Source organism: Periplaneta americana, chromosome 9 (assembly GCF_040183065.1).
Source record: "Periplaneta americana isolate PAMFEO1 chromosome 9, P.americana_PAMFEO1_priV1, whole genome shotgun sequence".
Classification (NCBI taxonomy): domain Eukaryota; kingdom Metazoa; phylum Arthropoda; class Insecta; order Blattodea; family Blattidae; genus Periplaneta; species Periplaneta americana.
In genome coordinates, this window is record NC_091125.1 from 72,535,004 (window position 1) to 72,555,129 (window position 20,126).

Sequence of the window (20,126 nt, forward strand, 5' to 3'; positions counted from 1 at the left end):
AGTGGAGAATTAGCTACATTAGCTTTCAATCATGGTGTTATGATTACGAGCACATAGAACTAAATACACAATGTCACCAACATAAGGGCATGATGTTGGCCTATGGCATGGTTAGAAGGAGATTTTTTTTTTCTGTCTTTGCTTCCTTCATTCTGAACATAAGGCTCGTTACACACTTGAAGAAATCTCGCTAATGAGAAATGTGTATCGAGAAAAATCAAAGATTGATAACACGGATTCAAACAAACGTCCACACACTGGAAGAGATTCTCGTTCAATGTGAAAACCTTAAACGAGTTTCTCGCTGGAATCGGTAGCTCAGCAATTATCAAAGATGAAGAAGTAATATCACAGGTGGCGGTGAATGTCTTGTATTGTTTTTACTGACAATGAGGAAAGATGGCTGATAAAATAATTGCACTGAGTGACTTACCGAACTTGTACAATGTAATCTGTAGGTCTATTTATATGATACAGGGATGAAAACTATAAAAACACGGAACTTAAAAAAAAAAATCTGGAGATTGTTGCCATAGATGAAACCTCTCAATGAAAACATTCACATGTGAACACTCACATTTAAATACATGTATTTTAACATTATTTCCGTTCTAGTTCTCGTTGTCATTTCAGTTCCCGGTTTATTGTGAACAGGCCATAACACTTCAAGACTGATTTGAAGACTTAGTTTCGTTAAATATTGTCGCTGTGCATCCAAAATCTGCTGTTTTTTTTAAAAGATTTTGCAGAAGGAAGAAAAAAGCAATGTTACTTTTAATTTACTTGATTTTCAAAGCTACTTCCGTTATAATTTCATTATTTTTCTTGTAATGATTGAAAAGTAGCTTTGAAAACCAAGGGAATTAAAAAAAATGGCAATGTTTTTTTTTTTTCTCCTGCAAAATCTTTTTAAAAATACGTTGCGGATTTTGGAGACCCAGTGATGATATGCTCTTTCACAATAAATTATTAAATGTTTGAGATTCGTCAAGCTGTCTTTATCATTGCTGGTGAAACTGGCTGTTAATCTCACCAATTTGGCTCATCATTATATAACAAGAACTGGGTTTTGTAACAGGTTGCATTCCCTTACGCCACGTTTTTCAACCTTTTTCAACATGTGACACACTAAAGGTGTAATTTAAAATCCCACAGCACACTCATATAATCTAAATCAGTGGTTCCCAATCAGGGGAAAATTTTGAAGATTTTAGGAGGGAATTTGTTTCCTGAATGTTGACTTCTCTCACATTAGCTGAATTTTGACTCTTGTAGTCTCACTATTTTTATTATACTTTTCAGTTTAATTATTCCAAATTTTGGTACAACCTTTACTATTTTGATTTTCTCACGACAAACCAGTTGAAAATGACTGCCTTACACTAACAAGTGAACACCCTACATTAAATGTGTAAATGATTTGCATATCTCTGAAAGCTGCATACCTAGACAGATGACAAGTACTGTTTTCCAGCTGGAGCAGGCCTTGGTGGAGGCTGATTTGGAGGATCTCTGCGGTTCTCGAACAGTGCTGCCATGTCTCGGATACAATATGAAGGTGAAGTCTGGCGACCAGGGCAGTCTGCCGAAGATCTCCGTCTAGGACTGTCATTTGTTATCCTGTGCTCCGGTGAGCGGGCTGGAATCGAGGCTGGCCTTCTGTCTGTGTCACCCAACTTCCCTGTTCAACACAGACAACTGTCATGTATCTATTGGAATTTTCAAAATTTGAATTCCTTCTCTGTGTTTTCAAATTTGCAGAGAAATCAATCGGAAGATATAAATAATAGATTTCACTTCATTCAATTTCAACTCCTTATCGAGTGAACAGGCTGGTTGGTTTTCAATGTCGAATATTTGATAAGTCACTAGCCTTGTGCACTGGTTTCGGCATATCTCATATTCATTTTCAAGAACTAATAATAATTTTTGAATCAACATATTTCTTCTTTCCTACCACAAGCCCACAATAATTTATAATCACAATGACATCTGTTATCAAAAATTGGATAAGGAATTATGTCATTATTAATCTAATTCTTCAACAAAGGGATCTTTTACATGAAGCAAATCTATATGTGACCTAATGACTTTACTTCCTCATTCAATGGAAGACGTATTTGGAAATTTTCTGCCTGAGTCCGTGTATCTGGAGTCCAAGGGAAAGTACAGTAAGTAAATACTACATCACCAAATCTATTTACGAGGATCATACTTTGTTTTGTGATTCTAGAATGTGAATTTCCTGTACTATTTTCTCAATTTTACGGAGCAATAACAATGCAATAAATTATATGTGTGCGTGCTTATGAAAAGGGACCACTTGGCGGCTTCTAGTTTCAGATAGACAGTTATTTGAGTGTGATCCAATTGACACAGGACTTTAATATTTATAAAGTTTATTGTTTACGATGTGATCATACCAAAGGCGTAAAAAAATTTACCGGTTTGAATCCTCCCTTTGTTTGTTTTTTGTTTTTTTTTTTTTTAAGATTATATCTGAAACTAGAAGCCACCACGTGGTCTCCTTTCATATGAACGAACACATATTCAACTTAATTTCATTTCGTCATGTTTGTAATGAGTAAAATGATACGATTTTGTTAGGAATTCTTTTACCCAACATTTGCAATTGAAACATTACATTGTTATATCATTATGGAAACACTGTCTTCTTATATTATTGTTATAAGGTAAAGTCACAGTCTACTATATACAGTCGCGAAGCTTGAGGTGTTTTTTTGCAAATCTTGTGATAAAGCGCTCCAAGCGGTTAGCAACTAAAAACAATAGACTGTCCATGGTCGACTTTGGACTGTGTCGTATTTCTATCGAGTGCTAGCTCGTTGTGTATTTCACATTGATGCTTGTGAAATGTTCGTTATTGGTTGTAATGAAAATGTTAATGGCTAAAATATAATAATTTGAATAATAATATGGGACAAGGAGGAGGAGACGTTTGTAGTGCTATAAATTGTAGCAACAGTGAGAGAAAGAGGCAAGAGTTACTTTTTCCGATTTCCGAAAGATTCAGAAAGGTTCCTGGGTTTCCACAAGAATGCTGTGCAGAAACAAAACTCTTAATTTTGAAGCTCTTTGTGACTGTTAGAATACATTATATCCTTAAATTTTACAATGAAATGTTTCAGTCTAACCGAAAGGACATTAGATACCGGTTAAAGTTCTGTCACTTAGGCTGCTAAATTTCCAGAGAAATAAATGTTAGGTCTACTTTTTTTTTCAGAGGATATATATTTAATTGTAGCTATTAATTTTGTCATTATTTTTATGTGTTATTTTACTACAGACGTAGAAAAATTAAGTTTGTTTTAATAAAATTTATTGATCACGCTTTATTTTCAATTCTGGTGGAATTATTATTGCTTAGGCCTACTTTTTTTTTTTCAAAGGACATGTTTTTAATTATACCTGTTAATTTTGTTGTTATTTTTATTTGTTGCTTTACTAGAGACGTAGAAAAAGTCTGTTACAATAAAATTTATTGATCACGTTTTATTTCCAATTCTGGTGTGATTATTATTGCTTAACCTCATCCCACCTTATTAACTACGTAAGCCTACACTACAAGTACCGGTACACGTAAGTTACTCCATTAATTCATATTTCCATTATTATTGTTGTAAAGGGAAATGCAAATTAATACTTATTGGTTCCATAGTTAATTATCGCTATAATCTTGAATGAGTGAAGCTATTATAGTAAATTTCAGTTCTTTTTCACAAACAAAAATTATATTAACTTATTTCTTGCAGGTATCTTCCAGTTTATGGTGGAATTTAATATACTTCATTAAAATAATAAATTAACTTTATGCATTTAATATTTCAATAATGAAAGGAAGGTGTTAAATTTTCTCAAAAGAACACGACAACGAAAGTATAACATATTTTGTCATCTGCTAGGAGAGAGATCTGCGATGATGAGGTGATAGTAGCGATCCTAGTGGTGGGCAACTACCCATGTTTGCATTTTTACTACATATTGAGCTTCGCGACTGTATATAGTAGACTGTGGTAAAGTCACAGTCTAGTAGATACAGTCACGAAGCTCAATACGTAGTAAATATGCATACATAGATAGTTGCTGACCACTAGGATCACTAATATCACCTCATTACAGACAATGCAAAATAGTACCGGCACAGTCTATTGTTCCTAGCACCCTCACAACTCAAGCTTCGTGACTGTATATACTAGACTGTGGTAAAGTCAACCCCATAACAGGTCAAATCGGCCCAGAGGGTGGCGAGAGGTAAGGCTTCCACCTTTGCAAACAATTGATATTTAATGTATTGAATGGTAGTAGGGATGTCCGTCCTACGTGTCTGGTGCCTTTACCTCCAAGGAAATACCTCTGATACTCATTTCTGTTAGAGACTGATTAGACCTCGGAGCAGCTGGAAGGATTAGAGCAATAGAAAAATCCATGACCCCATTGGGAACCGAACCCACGACCTTCTGGCTTGCAGTGTTACGCCTTAACTGTGATCCTACTGTGCACATGTTATGTTATACTAGAACATTAAATCTAACTTAAAATAAATAATTAGCACTTATGGTATTTGCTACACACCTCTAGAAGACAAGCGTATCTCCACAGTGGGATGTTCCTGTGAAACTTCACCCTTGTCAGTGCTCTTCTTCCGTGTCAGGTGATTGTCTGCAGGCCTTGTCAGCCTCTCACTTGTTGCAGCTTGTTCAGGCTCTGTTTCACCGATATGGCCTTTGGCTGTCCTCAGTACTGAAGGCTTGGAGATGTTCTCCAGTTGGACCCGACTTGCCCTTGTGATGACCTTATCTGACTCAACAGCAAGAGGCTTCACTGTTGGTCCCATGTTGACAGTCATACGATCTGACCCTAGCCTCTGCCTCACAGTGACGCAGGTGATAGGGGACTTCTCGGGACTTGAAGAGGAACCATTGAATTTTTGCTTGTCACTGGTGGATGAGCGGCGATGTCGTGAACTCTCAACATCATCGCTGCCTCGTAGTGATGTAGCAGAGAGCTCACTGTCCCTGTCCTTTGGGCTCGCACTTCTTCGTCCAAATCGCCTCTCCCGAGTCCGCTCCAGTGTACCAGATAGCCGGTCACTGCTTGGAAGAGACTGCGACATTATGTCCCGCTCCCTCTCATCCCCTGTGGACCGGAAACTGTTGCTCCGCACACGATCACTACCAGTTACTAGCGAGCGTGACATGTCCATTGGTTCCTCAGTTGGACTTGACACACTTTTCCCTGCTTTCTGCTTCAATCTCTGCAAAATCTCGTCTCGCTCACCACGAAAACTTTCAGATCGATATTTCTCCCTCAGAAATAAGCGTCGTTCCTCCTTATAACGTTCTATGCGTTCCCTCCTCTGTGGATCATCAAGACCTGTCCCTGCAAGTGTGATAGACTTCTCCAAAGTAGCAACACCTACTTCTGTAGCACTCTTGGTTTTTTCACGTTCACTCTCAACTGTTAATTCCTTGCTCTCTCTAGTGTCATTTATATCAGGTGACGTCTGCACACGCACGAGCTGGCCTGAGTCCTCTCCACTTGAGCTGAGGAACTGTCCTTCATCCAATGATACACTTAGGGCAGTAGAATTTGCCAACTTGTTCCGTGCTGCCTTTGCGAGTCTGGCACGCACACACGGTGGCAGTGACGTGGAGTTGCAATGGGGGCTTGGGTCTGACCGTCGCGAAGGCTTGGGAGTCGTTGCTGTTTCTTTGCGCACCAGATTAGGACTCACAGATACATAAACTCGAGATGGCTTTGTGTCCAACGTGACTAACTTGCGACCCAAAGTGGGAGTGACTGAGTTTATACTCATGTCCAAATTCTCTTCTGGAAAGCTGAACCTCTGTTCATCAGACTGAGTTGGAGAGGTTTCGAACTTTGACAGCAGCTCCCTGACGTTGCACTTGCTGCTCTGTTTCAGTGGTACTCCATCACCTCCTGAAAATAATACCTTTTATTACTAAAAATTGCTTCACTGCTATGCTTCGATATAATTACAGTTTCATGTACAAAGTTTCTTATTTCAATACATTTAATGCAATACTTTGGATCACTAGTTTACTTTCTTGTTTAATGATTCAAGTTTGGAATTAGTTTCCTCAATACATAAATCTAAGCTCAAAAGCTTGACGGTGATTATTTTCAAACAATTACAGTAACATCTTCAAAACTACAGTCTATTTCACGCAAGAGGGCACATATGCACACACACAGTGCCTTTCTAAATATCTAAGAAGAATCAAGATCTGGTAAAAAAAAAATGAGATAACAATGGATAAGCATAAGACATTGGACTCACTCAGTCCCTATGTAAAGAATTTATGTTTTCTGCTGGGTCTGACAGTCGGTACAAACGAGAATTTCTTTTGTAGTGATAGTGTGAATGGAATGACTATTTTTTGGTTTGCCATACAATGGCAAATATTCATGTTCCTCATACATATACTAATTCTGACTGACAAGTGCAAAGAAGTTTTGCAGAGAATTTTCCAGGTCCTACAATGCATAACTTTGTTAGAAAACTGAGACAGACTAGAAGTTTAGCAGCCAAAAGCACAGAAGACAGTGACATGTTTTGACCCAGGAAAGCCTAAACTACATAAGATATGTAATGTATTTTTATTTGTAATTTAATAGCAATTAGTGGTAATGATAAATGACTATAAAAGAGATTCTTTTGCTACTACACTATGGACTGCATGACAAAAGCTGGTAGAGCAACTGTGGATAGTGAAAGTGTTGGATAGTGGTAACATACTGAATTTGTAGATATATTTGCTGTCTTCAGTGCTGCTCCTGAAGTACCATGAGAAGTGAATCTTAATCACACTAGTGTGGTGGTGGTAATGATATTGTTATTACTATTACTATTATTATTGTTATTGTTAACGAAGAAATTGGAGGAATGTTGGCAGAGGAAGTAAGAGTTTCCCATGGAAACCTGCACCAAACATTATATTTGTCTATTTCAAAATCCATTTCGATCTACCAGGACTTCAACCTAAGTCTAGCATGAAAAGTAAATACCCCAGTTTAATTAAATTAGTACATTACATTAGGTTATTATATAATACTAATGCCGAAATATGGGCCTATTTACATTTTAGCATAAAATTTAGAGTGTGATAACTTAGTCCAAGCTTGGATTTCAAGTAAGATTAATAAAGGAAATTTTCATGCAAAAATGCTTTCGAGAATTCTTACTTTACTTTTCATGAATTGCTATTTCTTATATTTTGTTAACTTGGCTAAGAAAAATAGAATTGCGGAATATCCTTTGAAATGCAAAAATTGAAATTATATTTTATTTTTTAAATTTAGATGCTAGAAAAGAAATAAGGGAGGAAAAAAAATTGTTTCCTGCTCAAGCATCACAAATGCTCTACTGGAGAAATTTCTTCTTAAAAGATATTAATTTAAATAAATTAAAGTAAAACTCAACAGCATTAATAAAACTTATTAATGTTCCTAGTATGAAAATTTTAAATATTACACTATAACGGTACTGATTTCATCTCATGATATGACCTTGTCTTATTATACAAGCAGAACTTTTGGTGGGTGCAAAAATAGTTTTATGTCTAGTTGTCAAGTCTCTTGAAATATTAGATCAACAGAGTAGATTAACCTTGCTAGGTGATAAGCAACCATTGCAATATATGTAACTTAATATGCATTTTTGTTGCCCTCTCTAAAGATGACACTGTTAAGGAGTTTCACAGTAGAGGCTTTCCATTTCACCCATGTGGTTGAAAACACACAAAAATTACACCATAATCTAAACACCATTATTTATATTTTTTGGGAGGCAGGGGAGAGAAGAGATAAGGGTCTTGATGTAAGGATATACTTATATTGTACCTTATGAAGTCAAATTCGCCAAACAACCTAAAATTAATTTATTCCCATTATTGAAATACGCAATTGTGCTTCAAATTCATTCACAAATTTTTCGAACTACTGTATAATGCTCTTTGCTGTAATGTTGAAAAAGCATTTCTTGTTGTTTTAAATTAAATGAAGGTATCCCTTTATAAGCCATGAAGGCATATGACAAGCATGTTTTCATAACCTCAGTACTAGAATGAGGTGGTGTGGTTGGCACTATTCTGCAACCACCTTTTACCATTGGGAAAGATTCAGTACTTAATAAATACAATAAAACTTCTTTTATATATTTCACACTTATACAGGTTTTTCTGAACGAACTTCCAGCAAAATTCTTATACTTTCCATGTTAATTTATTTCGGTTATACATTTTTTACACTTATACGATTGTATTTTAAACTCCAGGAAATAGCCTTTAGCCAGAAAGAACATGGCAACCTTCCCTTATACCACTCCATTACACCCTCATCGATGACTTCACTTGTGATTTACTTTGATGTAGGCCTACAGTGTATGAGTGCTATAAGAAGGGGGTGTCACCCACAGTACAAATGCTTACACAAATAATGCAAGGGTGAGAAATTATGACCTTCTTTTCAGGAAGATGGCATTATGTTTTGTCAAGAAATATACAAAACGTCATTTATACATTTTAAAACAATAGAATTGGAATATATCAGTCCCCTAACTGCCCATTATGCAATTCAAATCAAGAAATGGATTCGGAATAGATTCAAAATCTATGCTTCAGTGGCTGACCATGACAATATCTTTCAAAAATATTGGAGTGTAAAAGATCAAATGACTTTATTGTTAAACGCCTGGCATTAAAAAACAACATCCTAAATCAATTTTGCTCGAAACTAGGTTTGGCGTGAAAATGTATGAATGTGAAAATATAGTACATGTTCATTATTAAGATGAAATTCGTGGAAATTCGAAGCTGCCCAAGCATTCCTTCATTCACCAATTGTATGTTCTTTAATAATGCTGTTACTGCTTTAAAAACAGTAAAAAATTTTGTAACACACCATCATGTAAGTGAACAAATCCTGGAACAATTATCACAATTCGAAGGCATGGTTTATTTCTTAGAAACAAGCAGTCCAAAATAACTGACTGTAAAATAAACACGTTATTAAATTAAGATCACAACGGAAGAACAAAGTAAGTCAATATACTAAATTTTCTGGACTGGATTTGAAATGCAATGTATCAATCAGCTTTGGTTCTAAGTAGCTAAGTTTTTCTACAAATAATCTTACATTCTTCAAGAATAATTATTGTTATAAATTTGAGTACTGTATTACAGACTCAAAAATGGCTAACTGTGAAGTTCTACATTTTTCTTGTGAAACTTTTACTAACTTGATAACTCCTCCCCATGTTGTTGTTTAGTCTACAGGTCTGAACCTCACAAGTGATACCAAGAAGGCACCACTTATGAGGCAACTAGGCCAGGAGATAATAGACTGGGGTGGCCAGTTCCTTTCCCCCCCTCCATTGTATACATCACCGACTAGCTACATATTTTTCAAATGGTATTTCAGGTATTATTAAATGTCACTTCAGTTAAACGTTTTTCTCACTTATGTTTTTTTCTTCAGACCTCCTTATAAACATAAATCAAGTTTGCTGTACTGATAAAATATACGCTGCCATGACAGCTATTAACCTGACAGACATGGTAATCATTACTTCACTAATCTTTAATCACAATAATCAGTCACCCAAGTAACTATTTGTAATTTTCAAGTAGCCATTTGTAATGATCTCAATGGAAAGTCCAAACTACACCTTCCTGAATAATTGAACAACAGTAACAAGACAAAAGATGATATTATTTACAACCAAATCTAATATTTATATGTAACAAGTGAATCTAGGCAGCGTAACATTTCTGGCAGGTGCACGTAGTACTAGCTAATATTTACTAACAAAGCTATAGAGAATTGCCAAAGTCTTTCTCTTGGTGACATCATGGAAATCTTTCCAACCACGAGTTCCTTATGTCACTATTCTCCTTTAGGACACACAATTACCTGTAGCCTATCATATCAATTTGTGACAACTTTTATGTACCATTTTGTACCTAAATAGAATTCCTTGTAACAGTCCTTGCATGAGTTTCATTCATAGATCCTGAGCAGGCGAGAACAAACAAGCATAGGAGCATGGTAATTTTGCAATACAAATACTCTAACCAGTGGCAGCTCATAAAGTGTAGTCATAGCAGAACTAGTTGTAAAAAATCAAAATGTCACATAAAAATGATGGAATTTCAGAATTGAAATTCATGCAATGAGTACAGTATAGTTATATCACAACACAATGAATGTAATTACCGTAAACTGCCAAAAAAGTAATAACAAAATAAGTGTTCTAAATTATTTCAACAGGTCCCTCAGAAACTTCCTCAAGCAGCTCCTACTGACACTAACCTTGGTTGGCAATGCGCATTTCTTCTAATTCCTGCTTCATCCGCCTTTCTCTGAGAATGTCACGACCAATTTCAGACTCAAATTTCCGTCTGTTTGGGTTTGGATCTAAGTTTGGCAGTTTCCGATGTTCTGGTGAAGACTGTGGAGATTCTGTAGAAGAACACACTAGACTGTCCTCTAAATCACTTCTCTCACTCGAAGTTCGTCTTTCTGAACGCTTGATTTGAACCACCAAGCTTCCATGTATCACAGAATCACATGACTGGTCCCCCTCCTCACAGCTCTGTGTCGTGCTGTCACCAGCACCTGCTTCACTGTTTTCCCCTTCCCCTTCGTCCCTCTCACCTTCGCCCTCCCCACTGCATGGCAAAGAATAATCCTGCACTGCACTGACTTCCTCCTGACTCAACGGCTCAAGAGTGTCATCCACTGAGTCTGCCATTTCGCTCCCTGGCTCTCCCAGAAGCTGATTCACTTCATGAATAGATCGCCGAAAATATTTCACTTGCTGGTACACTTCTACATCGTCTGTGGATTGCACTTCATTCTTCACTTCCCCATTCCTTGGCAGCACTGTGTCCAGCTGCAAAATAATGAGTGACACTGCATCAATGTAACATTATACAGGAAGTAGGAAGAATAGCAAATAGTCTCATGGGTATCATTGTCAATATGTTTATGCAGCTAAAGAGTTAGTAAGCAGTTTTCAGAACATCCATCTTGCTGACGTATCAATAAATCATTATCAATACAATGCATTTAGGAAGTTGAAGATGTTGTAAGTACTTTTGAGCATATTCACCTTGCTAATTCATTAATACATCATCACTATTCTAATCTTCATCCATACAAGAGGACTCTGCATGTCAACAAATGTGCGTGTCTGAAGGCATATGAGATCAAAGTGAGAAAAATTGTTCCTATGAAAACTACTGTATATGGTAAACTTCATTTGTCTTTGTACTTGTACTTGTTTTCCCTTGCTTTGTCTATGCATAAGAGACTGTAAGATGATAACCCAGAACACAAGTGTAATATCGGTGGTTGTCACATTAATATTTCAACAGTGCCTGATGTCATATTTTTCCTCTGTATGATCACTTACGGATAAATAACAACAATGAAAGCTTTTGGTATTGAAATGTTTAAAAACAGAGCCCTTCAATAATATTATTTTATTTTAATTTATTCAAAAGCTGTCATTCAAGCAGTAACATCGAACTCTAACAAACCATCCAGGTCATTAGGAACATGATCCCATTGCGTAAGCTTCAAAGAAATGAAATTGCATACTACAAAAAGACCTTATAAAAACGACATAAGATACAAAATGTAACTAACAATTATTACATAAATCTTATAGAAAAACATTATCCACAGAACAAGAATTATGATAGAAAAATCAATAAAACAATAAAAAGCAACAATAGTAGCTACACTGATTTTCTTACAGTACAGAATACAAAATTTTAGGTTCAACTACATGCACTCTGTTTAAATCAACATGAACAAAGACCACTTTCCAACATATCAAAGTTTAATAAGATGTGGGAAAGAAATGATTTTTTAATACAAGAATAAAAATGTTTTAATATTATAAGAACAATACCACTGTTAAATGCAGAATAAATATGGGAAATGCGTGTTATTATTCGGTTGAGAAGCTCTTATCATCCAGTTTGCTGTCCAAAAATCTGAAAGTTAGAATTTATAAAACAGTTATATTACCGGTTGTTCTGTATGGTTGTGAAACTTGGACTCTCACTCTGAGAGAGGAACATAGGTTAAAGGTGTTTGAGAATAAGGTTCTTAGGAAAATATATGGGGCTAAGCGGGATGAAGTTACAGGAGAATGGAGAAAGTTACACAACACAGAACTGCACGCATTGTATTCTTCACCTGACATAATTAGGAACTTAAAATCCAGACGTTTGAGATGGGCAGGGCATGTAGCACGTATGGGCGAATCCAGAAATGCATATAGAGTGTTAGTTGGGAGACCGGAGGGAAAAAGACCTTTGGGGAGGCCGAGATGTAGATGGGAGGATAATATTAAAATGGATTTGAGGGAGGTGGGGTGTGATGATAGAGACTGGATTGATCTTGCACAGGATAGGGACCGATGGCGGGCTTATGTGAGGGCGACAATGAACCTTCGGGTTCCTTAAAAGCCATTTGTAAGTAAGTAAGTAAGTAAGTAGTACCACTGTTAAACAACAATAACATTTAAGAACTAATCAAGAGTTTCAACAAAGGGAGCTCACTTGGACATCCTCGTAGACATGCTCCTCTTCCTCGTGATTATTTGGCACATTCTGGTACACCAGCTGCACAGGCTCCATCCCACTGCAATCTTCTTCATGTTGTGAGATGTTCACAGGCTCATATGTCACAGAGTCATCCACCTCACTGGTAATGGGCTCGTACACAACAGCCTCTTCTCCCCTGGATGAGGCAGGACTCACAACATTTTCATACCTTAGCACAAATATTACGGATTGTTAAGAACAAACATGAGTGGTGTCACAGTGTCAGTAGTGAAAATTTTATGAAAATACAGTACAACCTTTAAATAAATTCAAAATACAAGACAGAGGAGTATTATAGTACATCAACAAGGTTTGTCAATCGAGCAGAATACTCTGATGACGATCAAATGAAATAAATAAACAAACAAACAAATAAAATAAGTAAATTCATTCAGTCAACAGAAACTACTGTAATAAAATTATCACAAGGGCAATAAGTATCCGGAGAATGAATGCGTGAAAATACTTAATAAAGGATCTTTAATAATCAAAATAATCGAGTATTGATGTTTGACGTGTAGTGTCTACCACAGGAAGAAAAGTTCTAATTACTATTACAACGAACTTAAGGCAATTAAAACAGAACTCCACAATTTTACACAGACCACACATTAAACAAAATATTGTAATACTCATTGACTCGAAAATATCAAAAGATATTTTATCATTAAAAACAAAAGAGCAAAACATAACATTAATGTACGAGTAATAAGGTAGTAGGTGACCATTTTGTATGTGGAATGTAAACAGCAGCACTGCAAGCTTATGTTGTTATTTTGTGGGAAAGAAAAAGACATAGTCTGTGCCTAGAATAAGAGAGTGGTTGTACTGCACAAGTGACATAACAGTGGCATGCTGTGTATTAGTACAAGGAATTGCCATTCCACAAACAGGATAGTCGGGTAATATATGATTGAAGGAGTAAAAACAAAGACTGAACAAGTTGTTTATTTTACAATAAATCTGTATATGTTAAAATAAAGAGAAATTAATGTGAAATTATGAGGAATCAATCTTCTTAATATATCCAGCAGGATGCATACATGGAACATAAAGTTCACTGCAATCCATCATAGCCTTCAATTAGGGTTTCTTCTAACAAATAATGGGTACTATGATTGGTGTCAGATGTCTGTTGCTAGTAGCCAGAATTGAAGTGTGGTCAATATTTGTTGCAGAGCTGAGTCTTTGCGACTGCTATTGAAGACTTTAATCTGCTTTGTCTTAGATTTATAGATGTGTAGTATAAGATGATGTGTTCCAGATCTTCTGTATGATTATTACACCAAACACAAAACAGGGTGAAAGGTGAAATCAGAAAGATGAAATCGATGTAGATATAAATGTGGCATTGTGAACTGTTCTGGCTTTTATTAAAAATGTGTGAATACGAGTATGTCTTGGCAAGTTTTTGTACAATTTCAGGTAATTTGGTTTATTTTGTAAGACCTGTAAAATTTTGTCTTTGTCAGAAAATAACCAACAAGTTGACCCATAGGTTTGTAAAATAAGACTTGGTTGAAGCAAATGGAATGAATAAAGATCCATTTGCAATGGTCTTGGTTGCAAATACAGTGCCTGTTTCGCAATGTTATCAACTTTCTCATGTCCAGGTATATCACAGTGGCTAGGTATCCACTGAAATATTATTTTCTTTTGGAGATTCTCAAGTTCACTCGGTTTTTTATATAGAAATAGTACTATTTATAGTAGTGGCAAAAAAAAAACCGGAATGACCCTTGTAGCTGATTTCAGAGCCTTGTTCACTCCAAAGCATGACAGGCTAGTAACTAAGACTTTCGTGTTTCGAATCCTGCCTGGGAAGGAAACTTTTTTTTTGTTCCTTATTCAAATTTATTCCCAATACTTTTCGATTGCTGGTAAAATTCACGTTCTGGGAATAATAAATTAATTAAGTAGTAAAATATCGGTGCATTCGAAAAGTTTGGGAATTGATTTAATTATTATAGGGATTTTATTTTAGGTCTTCTCAAACGCATCACACTGTATATTAGAAAGACAGAGAGAAAATAACAAAAATCAGTTAATTCCTAATGCCACAGGACAATCAACCGATCAACCAACATTTAAATACCTGATGGTAATCTGGGACTCTGTCAGTCGTGGACTAGCTTCCCCATCTGACTCTTTGTCCTCTTGCATGTACTTCGTGTTGTGGCTGTTCATGTCTGGTGCTGGAACATTCTCGTATCTTGCACCTCCAAACTTGGTCAGCATGTTCTCGTAGCTATTCTCACCATCCAGGTTGGGAGTAAGTCTAGGTGTTGGGGTAGGAGAAGGGGAGAGGCTTGGGGCTCCTAAACGGTGATACTTCGTGCTGGGACTAGGTGTTAGCTTTAGGTCATAATCTGGTGTGTTCGTAGTGCTGCTGGTACTGCAGGTTTCATCATCCAGCAACGGTGTGTACATCAGCAGTGGTGTGTCAGGCGTGGGCAGACCAGAGCTGTGCAGCGTGAAGCTCTCGTTGTCTGACACAGTAGCCTCTGCCAGTGATGGGCTTGTATTGTTGGTGTGTGCACTAATTGTAGTAGCAGTGTTAGGGGGACTCTCCAATACGCCACTGGAGGGTGATACCAAGCTGGTGGATTTTGAATCTGGGATATTCACGTACTGGTGGTGGGGATGAACCTCTGCCTGCACCAGAAGCTGCTAACATAAACAAATCTCTTTTTACAATCATCCTCACATACTCACAGTCAATAATTTTGTGGATCAGTGACTGAATTATATCCTAAAATATATTATATGTATAATAGTTCTACATACCTATTGTTTATAAGCGACAAATGATTGGACCACATGCGTAGTTTTGTGAGCTTAGTTGGCATGAATGATAGTTCGTCTACCATGTGAGCATTTGAATATGAAAATATCAAATTTAATTATAGTAATAGGAAAATAGGAATTAAAACTACAAGAAGTCTAATAAGTGTATGATGAAGAAGTCACTATGTAGTGTATAAGCAGCACTACATCGTGACTTTGCAGAATATAGAAACAGTCTAAATAATGAGCACAGATATTCGCCTTGACACTTAATATGCATTAATAGATGCAATCCACTAAATTACTGTTAGTAGTTACTCTCAAGTAGTATGAACATGATGATAGCTATCATAATTATTATCATATTAGAAATTACGAATAGATAATGATACTTCTGATACCTCAAATCAATGCTACTTAGCAGCATTAAATGACATTGAAAATAAAGAGTTAAACTAGAGTTACAAGACTAAAATTTCCGAAGTAAAAAATGTATATAACTCCAACATAAGTGAACTCTGTTAAATTGAATTTCTAAATTTAGTTGCTATTATTTCTGCTACAGATGTAAATATTTTAATCCATTTGACTAATTTCTTCTTAATTTGAAATAATAGACTGATTTAGATCCCACAGGCATATTTAACCCCGTGTCATGAGTTAGTTAAAAAAGCTATCAGAGATAAAATATATTTATCTTTTGTAACAGACACATACCTGCTGGTTCTCAGGGCTTTGACTGTCAATGTAGCGCAATTCTGCCGCAGAGCAGGCCAGCTGCTCCTCCAGTCGTGAGCGCTTTGAACGAGTTGAGCCCTGAGGTGAGATGGGAGCAGCACAGGTCTTTTGTTTTTTTGGTGAAGGATCGGCACTGGGGCAGCCACTCAATGGGTCCTCAGGTCTCGCCCGAGGCACAGGTACCCGCTTACTGCAAACCTACAACCATTAACCAGCAATAAGTGACTGTCTATTATGGAACTCAAGAGAAACGTTCTGTGAAAGAAATATGTGACTGGTATAGATATATCAATGTCGGACAAGAGGCCTTCAATATTCCTATACCATTCAGTTTTCCAAATTGAGCACAGTATACACTGTTATCATGACTTATATAATAACGTCAACCCTTACAAAAGGTAAAATAAGATGTAAATTATTTCACCCACAAACAATTCAGTACTTTGAATAAATCTGTCACATATTTCTTGAATCGTTTCGAAGTTTTTAGACTCACAGAGTGCACTTCTGAATGCATAAATCTATACCCAGTCAAAATTGCATAACGGCATAGAAGTAGGGTTGCCATATGCCGCGAATTTCGCAGACAGTCCGCAATTTTATAGTATAAGAAGAAAGTTCGGGCCAAATGAAGGTCCACGATTTTGAATACAGTCGAACAAAAATCTGAAATATTGCAATATAATTTGTGGAATATTGTCGAAATGACACTCAAGTGGATGCAAGATAATATCCTTGCAAACTGAATGAGAGCCCTCTCTTTGACCAGGTGATCAAACTGAAATCTTTCCTATCGGAAAACAAAGAGGAAAATTTTGAAGATAAACTTTGACACAAAATCTTGGTAATTTCTTTTTATCACAGCTGTGTTTCTGTGGAACAGTACTAAGAATTTCTGAAAACTGTGGAATTTTATTTCCGTGTACCTGGATATAACACCAACACTAAAAGAGTATTTTCTTTGATCAAAGCTTAGTGGACAGAAGAAGGGAACAGATTATCACTTAAGTCAATAAATGAAATTCTGTACATACAGTATAATTTTAAAACTGAAAATTGCAGTGAATGTCATATGGTCATTCAGAAACAAATAAAATTTCTTTCTTCTTTTCACAGTTCTGAAAAGTAGGAGCAGTACTGTGGTAGTGATACAGAAGATTTGAATGGTCTGTTGCTAAATTAAATGATAATAATGTAATGTCCATGCCAAATAAGAAGTTGATACATAAGATAAAGTGTATTACTGAAGTGTCCAACTCTGTCCATATTAAGTACCGTAAATAAGTGATACTGATAAATAATTAAATAAGTAAATAAACGGTATCTAGTGTACATATTAAATATAGTCTAAGTCTGTTAAGAATTCGTATGTTTTCTGTTGCTAATTGCATTGACGTGTCAATCATGTGCTGCTTTTGTGTTTTTCATTATGGCAATCCTACATAGAAGAAAAAATCATAATTGAAAAGCTTCAATTTTCAGGCAGTTCATGTATGTATATATGAACTGGAGTGCATAAAATGTAATTCAGGATATTTTGGTGCTTGGTTAATAATTCAGGGTTTATTACAATTTCTATATTAGCCATGACCTCTGTTAGCATGACAGTGTAAATAATTACCCTTTTAAAGTGGGAACACCTATAAAGCAGAATTTATAATGGCTATGAGAAGATAATTCTGATATGTATGAGAAATTATGAAGTTTTTCTTATTGCACTCTCTTCCAGGACAAGGTTTTTCACATGTACTACATCTCCCCACTTCCTTCCCCTAAAGGTCAGGATCTTAACTCTTATGAGTGGTTCATTGATGTTGCTAATGCTGAGAAGCTTAGACCACTTGGTTTTTGAGAGACTATTCAGTGAACAGTAGCCAGTGGGTACACATATCTGAGAAGTATGAATGTAATGATGTAATGAATGGTGAAGATAATGGAGAATTGTTGATATGAAATCCCACGTAATGTGAAGGAAGCCTTACCAAAAATAAGTATTGTCCTTGATCAGATTTTAAAAATGCGAATCTCAAGATAGTTACGAGGAAAAAATTCCTATAAGAGAACATGGAAATCCTAAGCTGCGAAAATTAAAGAAAATGAATTAACAAACCTCAAACCTATGTTTAACCTTTTTTTAAGCAAATGTGAAAAGTTAAGAATACTCCATAAAATTTATGAAAATACTGATGTGCTCTAAGACATCAATGTACAGAAAATGTAAGATATACCATTTGATGTCGGACTCTGAATGCAGAGCCCATGTGAGGGGAAGCTTGTGACATGATACTGCCACTGCCAACAGAGGTAGATACTAGAGTCTCATCCTCTGAGAAGATTCTCATCTCTGACTCCTCCAAGTCGAAGTTAAGTTGGATCTCACTTAGGTCTAGAGATGAAGAGAAGTGGTCTTCAGTATCCTCTTCAGGCAATTTGGATGGCCTGCAAGCATGTAGCAAGGTTTCTACATTGATATATAATATAATATTAATTTATCACATGTTATATTATATACTGTAGTTTTCCTTCTATTTAAAGTATTTGCAGTCTATACTCCATACATTATAATCACTATGTGGTCTTATTTCCATTACGTCCTACAGCAAGATAAATATATTTTTCTCCCTTTTATGTAAAGTTTTCCCTTTGTCCCAGCACTCACCTGACCACAGGGTGGGTATGCACAGGTGTCTCTGCTAGGTGATCAAAGTAAGAGTCATGTGACACAGAACGACTATGCCCACTTGATTTGTTACTAGCAGGACCAGGTGATAAGGTATCAGGATCAGAATTCTGCTCTGTGCTGGGCTGTGACTCCAGGTCTAGGGCTGCTGAGTTACGACATGAGTTTGCCCCAGAAGCCAATGACTCAGCACTCTTCACAGGTCTCAGTCTGCGACGTCCCTGTGCCAGCTCACTCTCTGTTACAGCTTTCTCCTGTTGAAGAGATTAGTCCAAAGTTATTCCAGAATATGAACAATTTAGTGATGTTCATCTCAAAAGAAACGATTATAAACCTTGAAAATTTCGGAGATATTTTTGAAAATACACAGTACAGTATATATGTAGCACCTCTTCCTTTCTTAGACATACTTCACTGTAATTTTACGAGAAGGAATGTTATCACTAGCATTTTATTGTTAATATAGTCCTGCAGCTACTTCAAGTGAGTTACTTCAAGAGCCAGACATAGTACCAAAATTAAAGCCGACATACTGTACTGTATTAATAGATCTCATACGATCTATGCTGATAGATTGATTAAAACAGTGACTGAAGAAATCCCAGCAGGAAGATCATTAAGACGTCCAAAATTACAATTCTTTGACAATTTGGAGAGTGACTTAAAATTTTATAGTGGATAAGTGGAAGACTTGTTTAAATAGATAACACTAATGTTCACTTGACGCAAATAGTCCACAATCCAATTAACACTCTCTAATTTGAAAGTTATAGTATGCATATATAAACACCATTAACAGAATTTGGAGTAATTTCAATGATCCTTTGATTTTCATAGCAACATAAAGCTTTAAAATGCAGATTTCTCAAAACTTGAACTGGGCTGTCGAAATTTACTTTCACTGGACAGATTTTCTTTAAATTTTATATTTTGTAGTTTCCCAGAAAAAAGCATTATTACTATTATCCACACCTATAAGTGTGAAATTATAGCATAGTTTGTAAAAATGTTAAAAAAAAAATTAGTGCATTCTTCATATACAGTAATACGCCTAAAAATAAACTGTTACTTTATACTAATTCTCATTTAAATAAAAATATATATGAAGACCTTTACTTGGGGTGTACTATAAGCAGTAATATGAGCTGCTGCCAGGAAGTCAAAAGGAGGATAGCAATGGCCAAGGACACTTTTAATAAAAAAAGGAGCATCTTCTGCGGACCTCTTGAAAAAGAATTAAGGAAGAGACTTCTGAAGTG

General features: G+C 36.1%; 1 protein-coding gene across 9 annotated transcripts in view; it reads right to left on the bottom strand.

Moving 5' to 3' along the window:
- The window catches only part of CdGAPr (GTPase-activating protein CdGAPr), a 319,522-nt gene that overhangs the window by 15,257 nt on the left and 284,139 nt on the right, over positions 1-20,126 (bottom strand). For 7 of the 9 annotated variants that reach the window (XM_069835027.1, XM_069835029.1, XM_069835032.1 and 4 more), the window contains 8 exons: positions 18,847-19,121; positions 18,416-18,626; positions 16,167-16,385; positions 14,758-15,332; positions 12,618-12,831; positions 10,354-10,936; positions 4,594-5,961; positions 1,446-1,681 (listed from right to left, as the gene is read on the bottom strand). In XM_069835027.1, the coding sequence (XP_069691128.1) occupies positions 1,446-1,681; positions 4,594-5,961; positions 10,354-10,936; positions 12,618-12,831; positions 14,758-15,332; positions 16,167-16,385; positions 18,416-18,626; positions 18,847-19,121 (3,681 nt within the window). The remainder of the gene's footprint in view (positions 1-1,445; positions 1,682-4,593; positions 5,962-10,353; positions 10,937-12,617; positions 12,832-14,757; positions 15,333-16,166; positions 16,386-18,415; positions 18,627-18,846; positions 19,122-20,126) is intronic. The other 2 variants (XM_069835028.1, XM_069835030.1) reach the window with 2 other exon arrangements.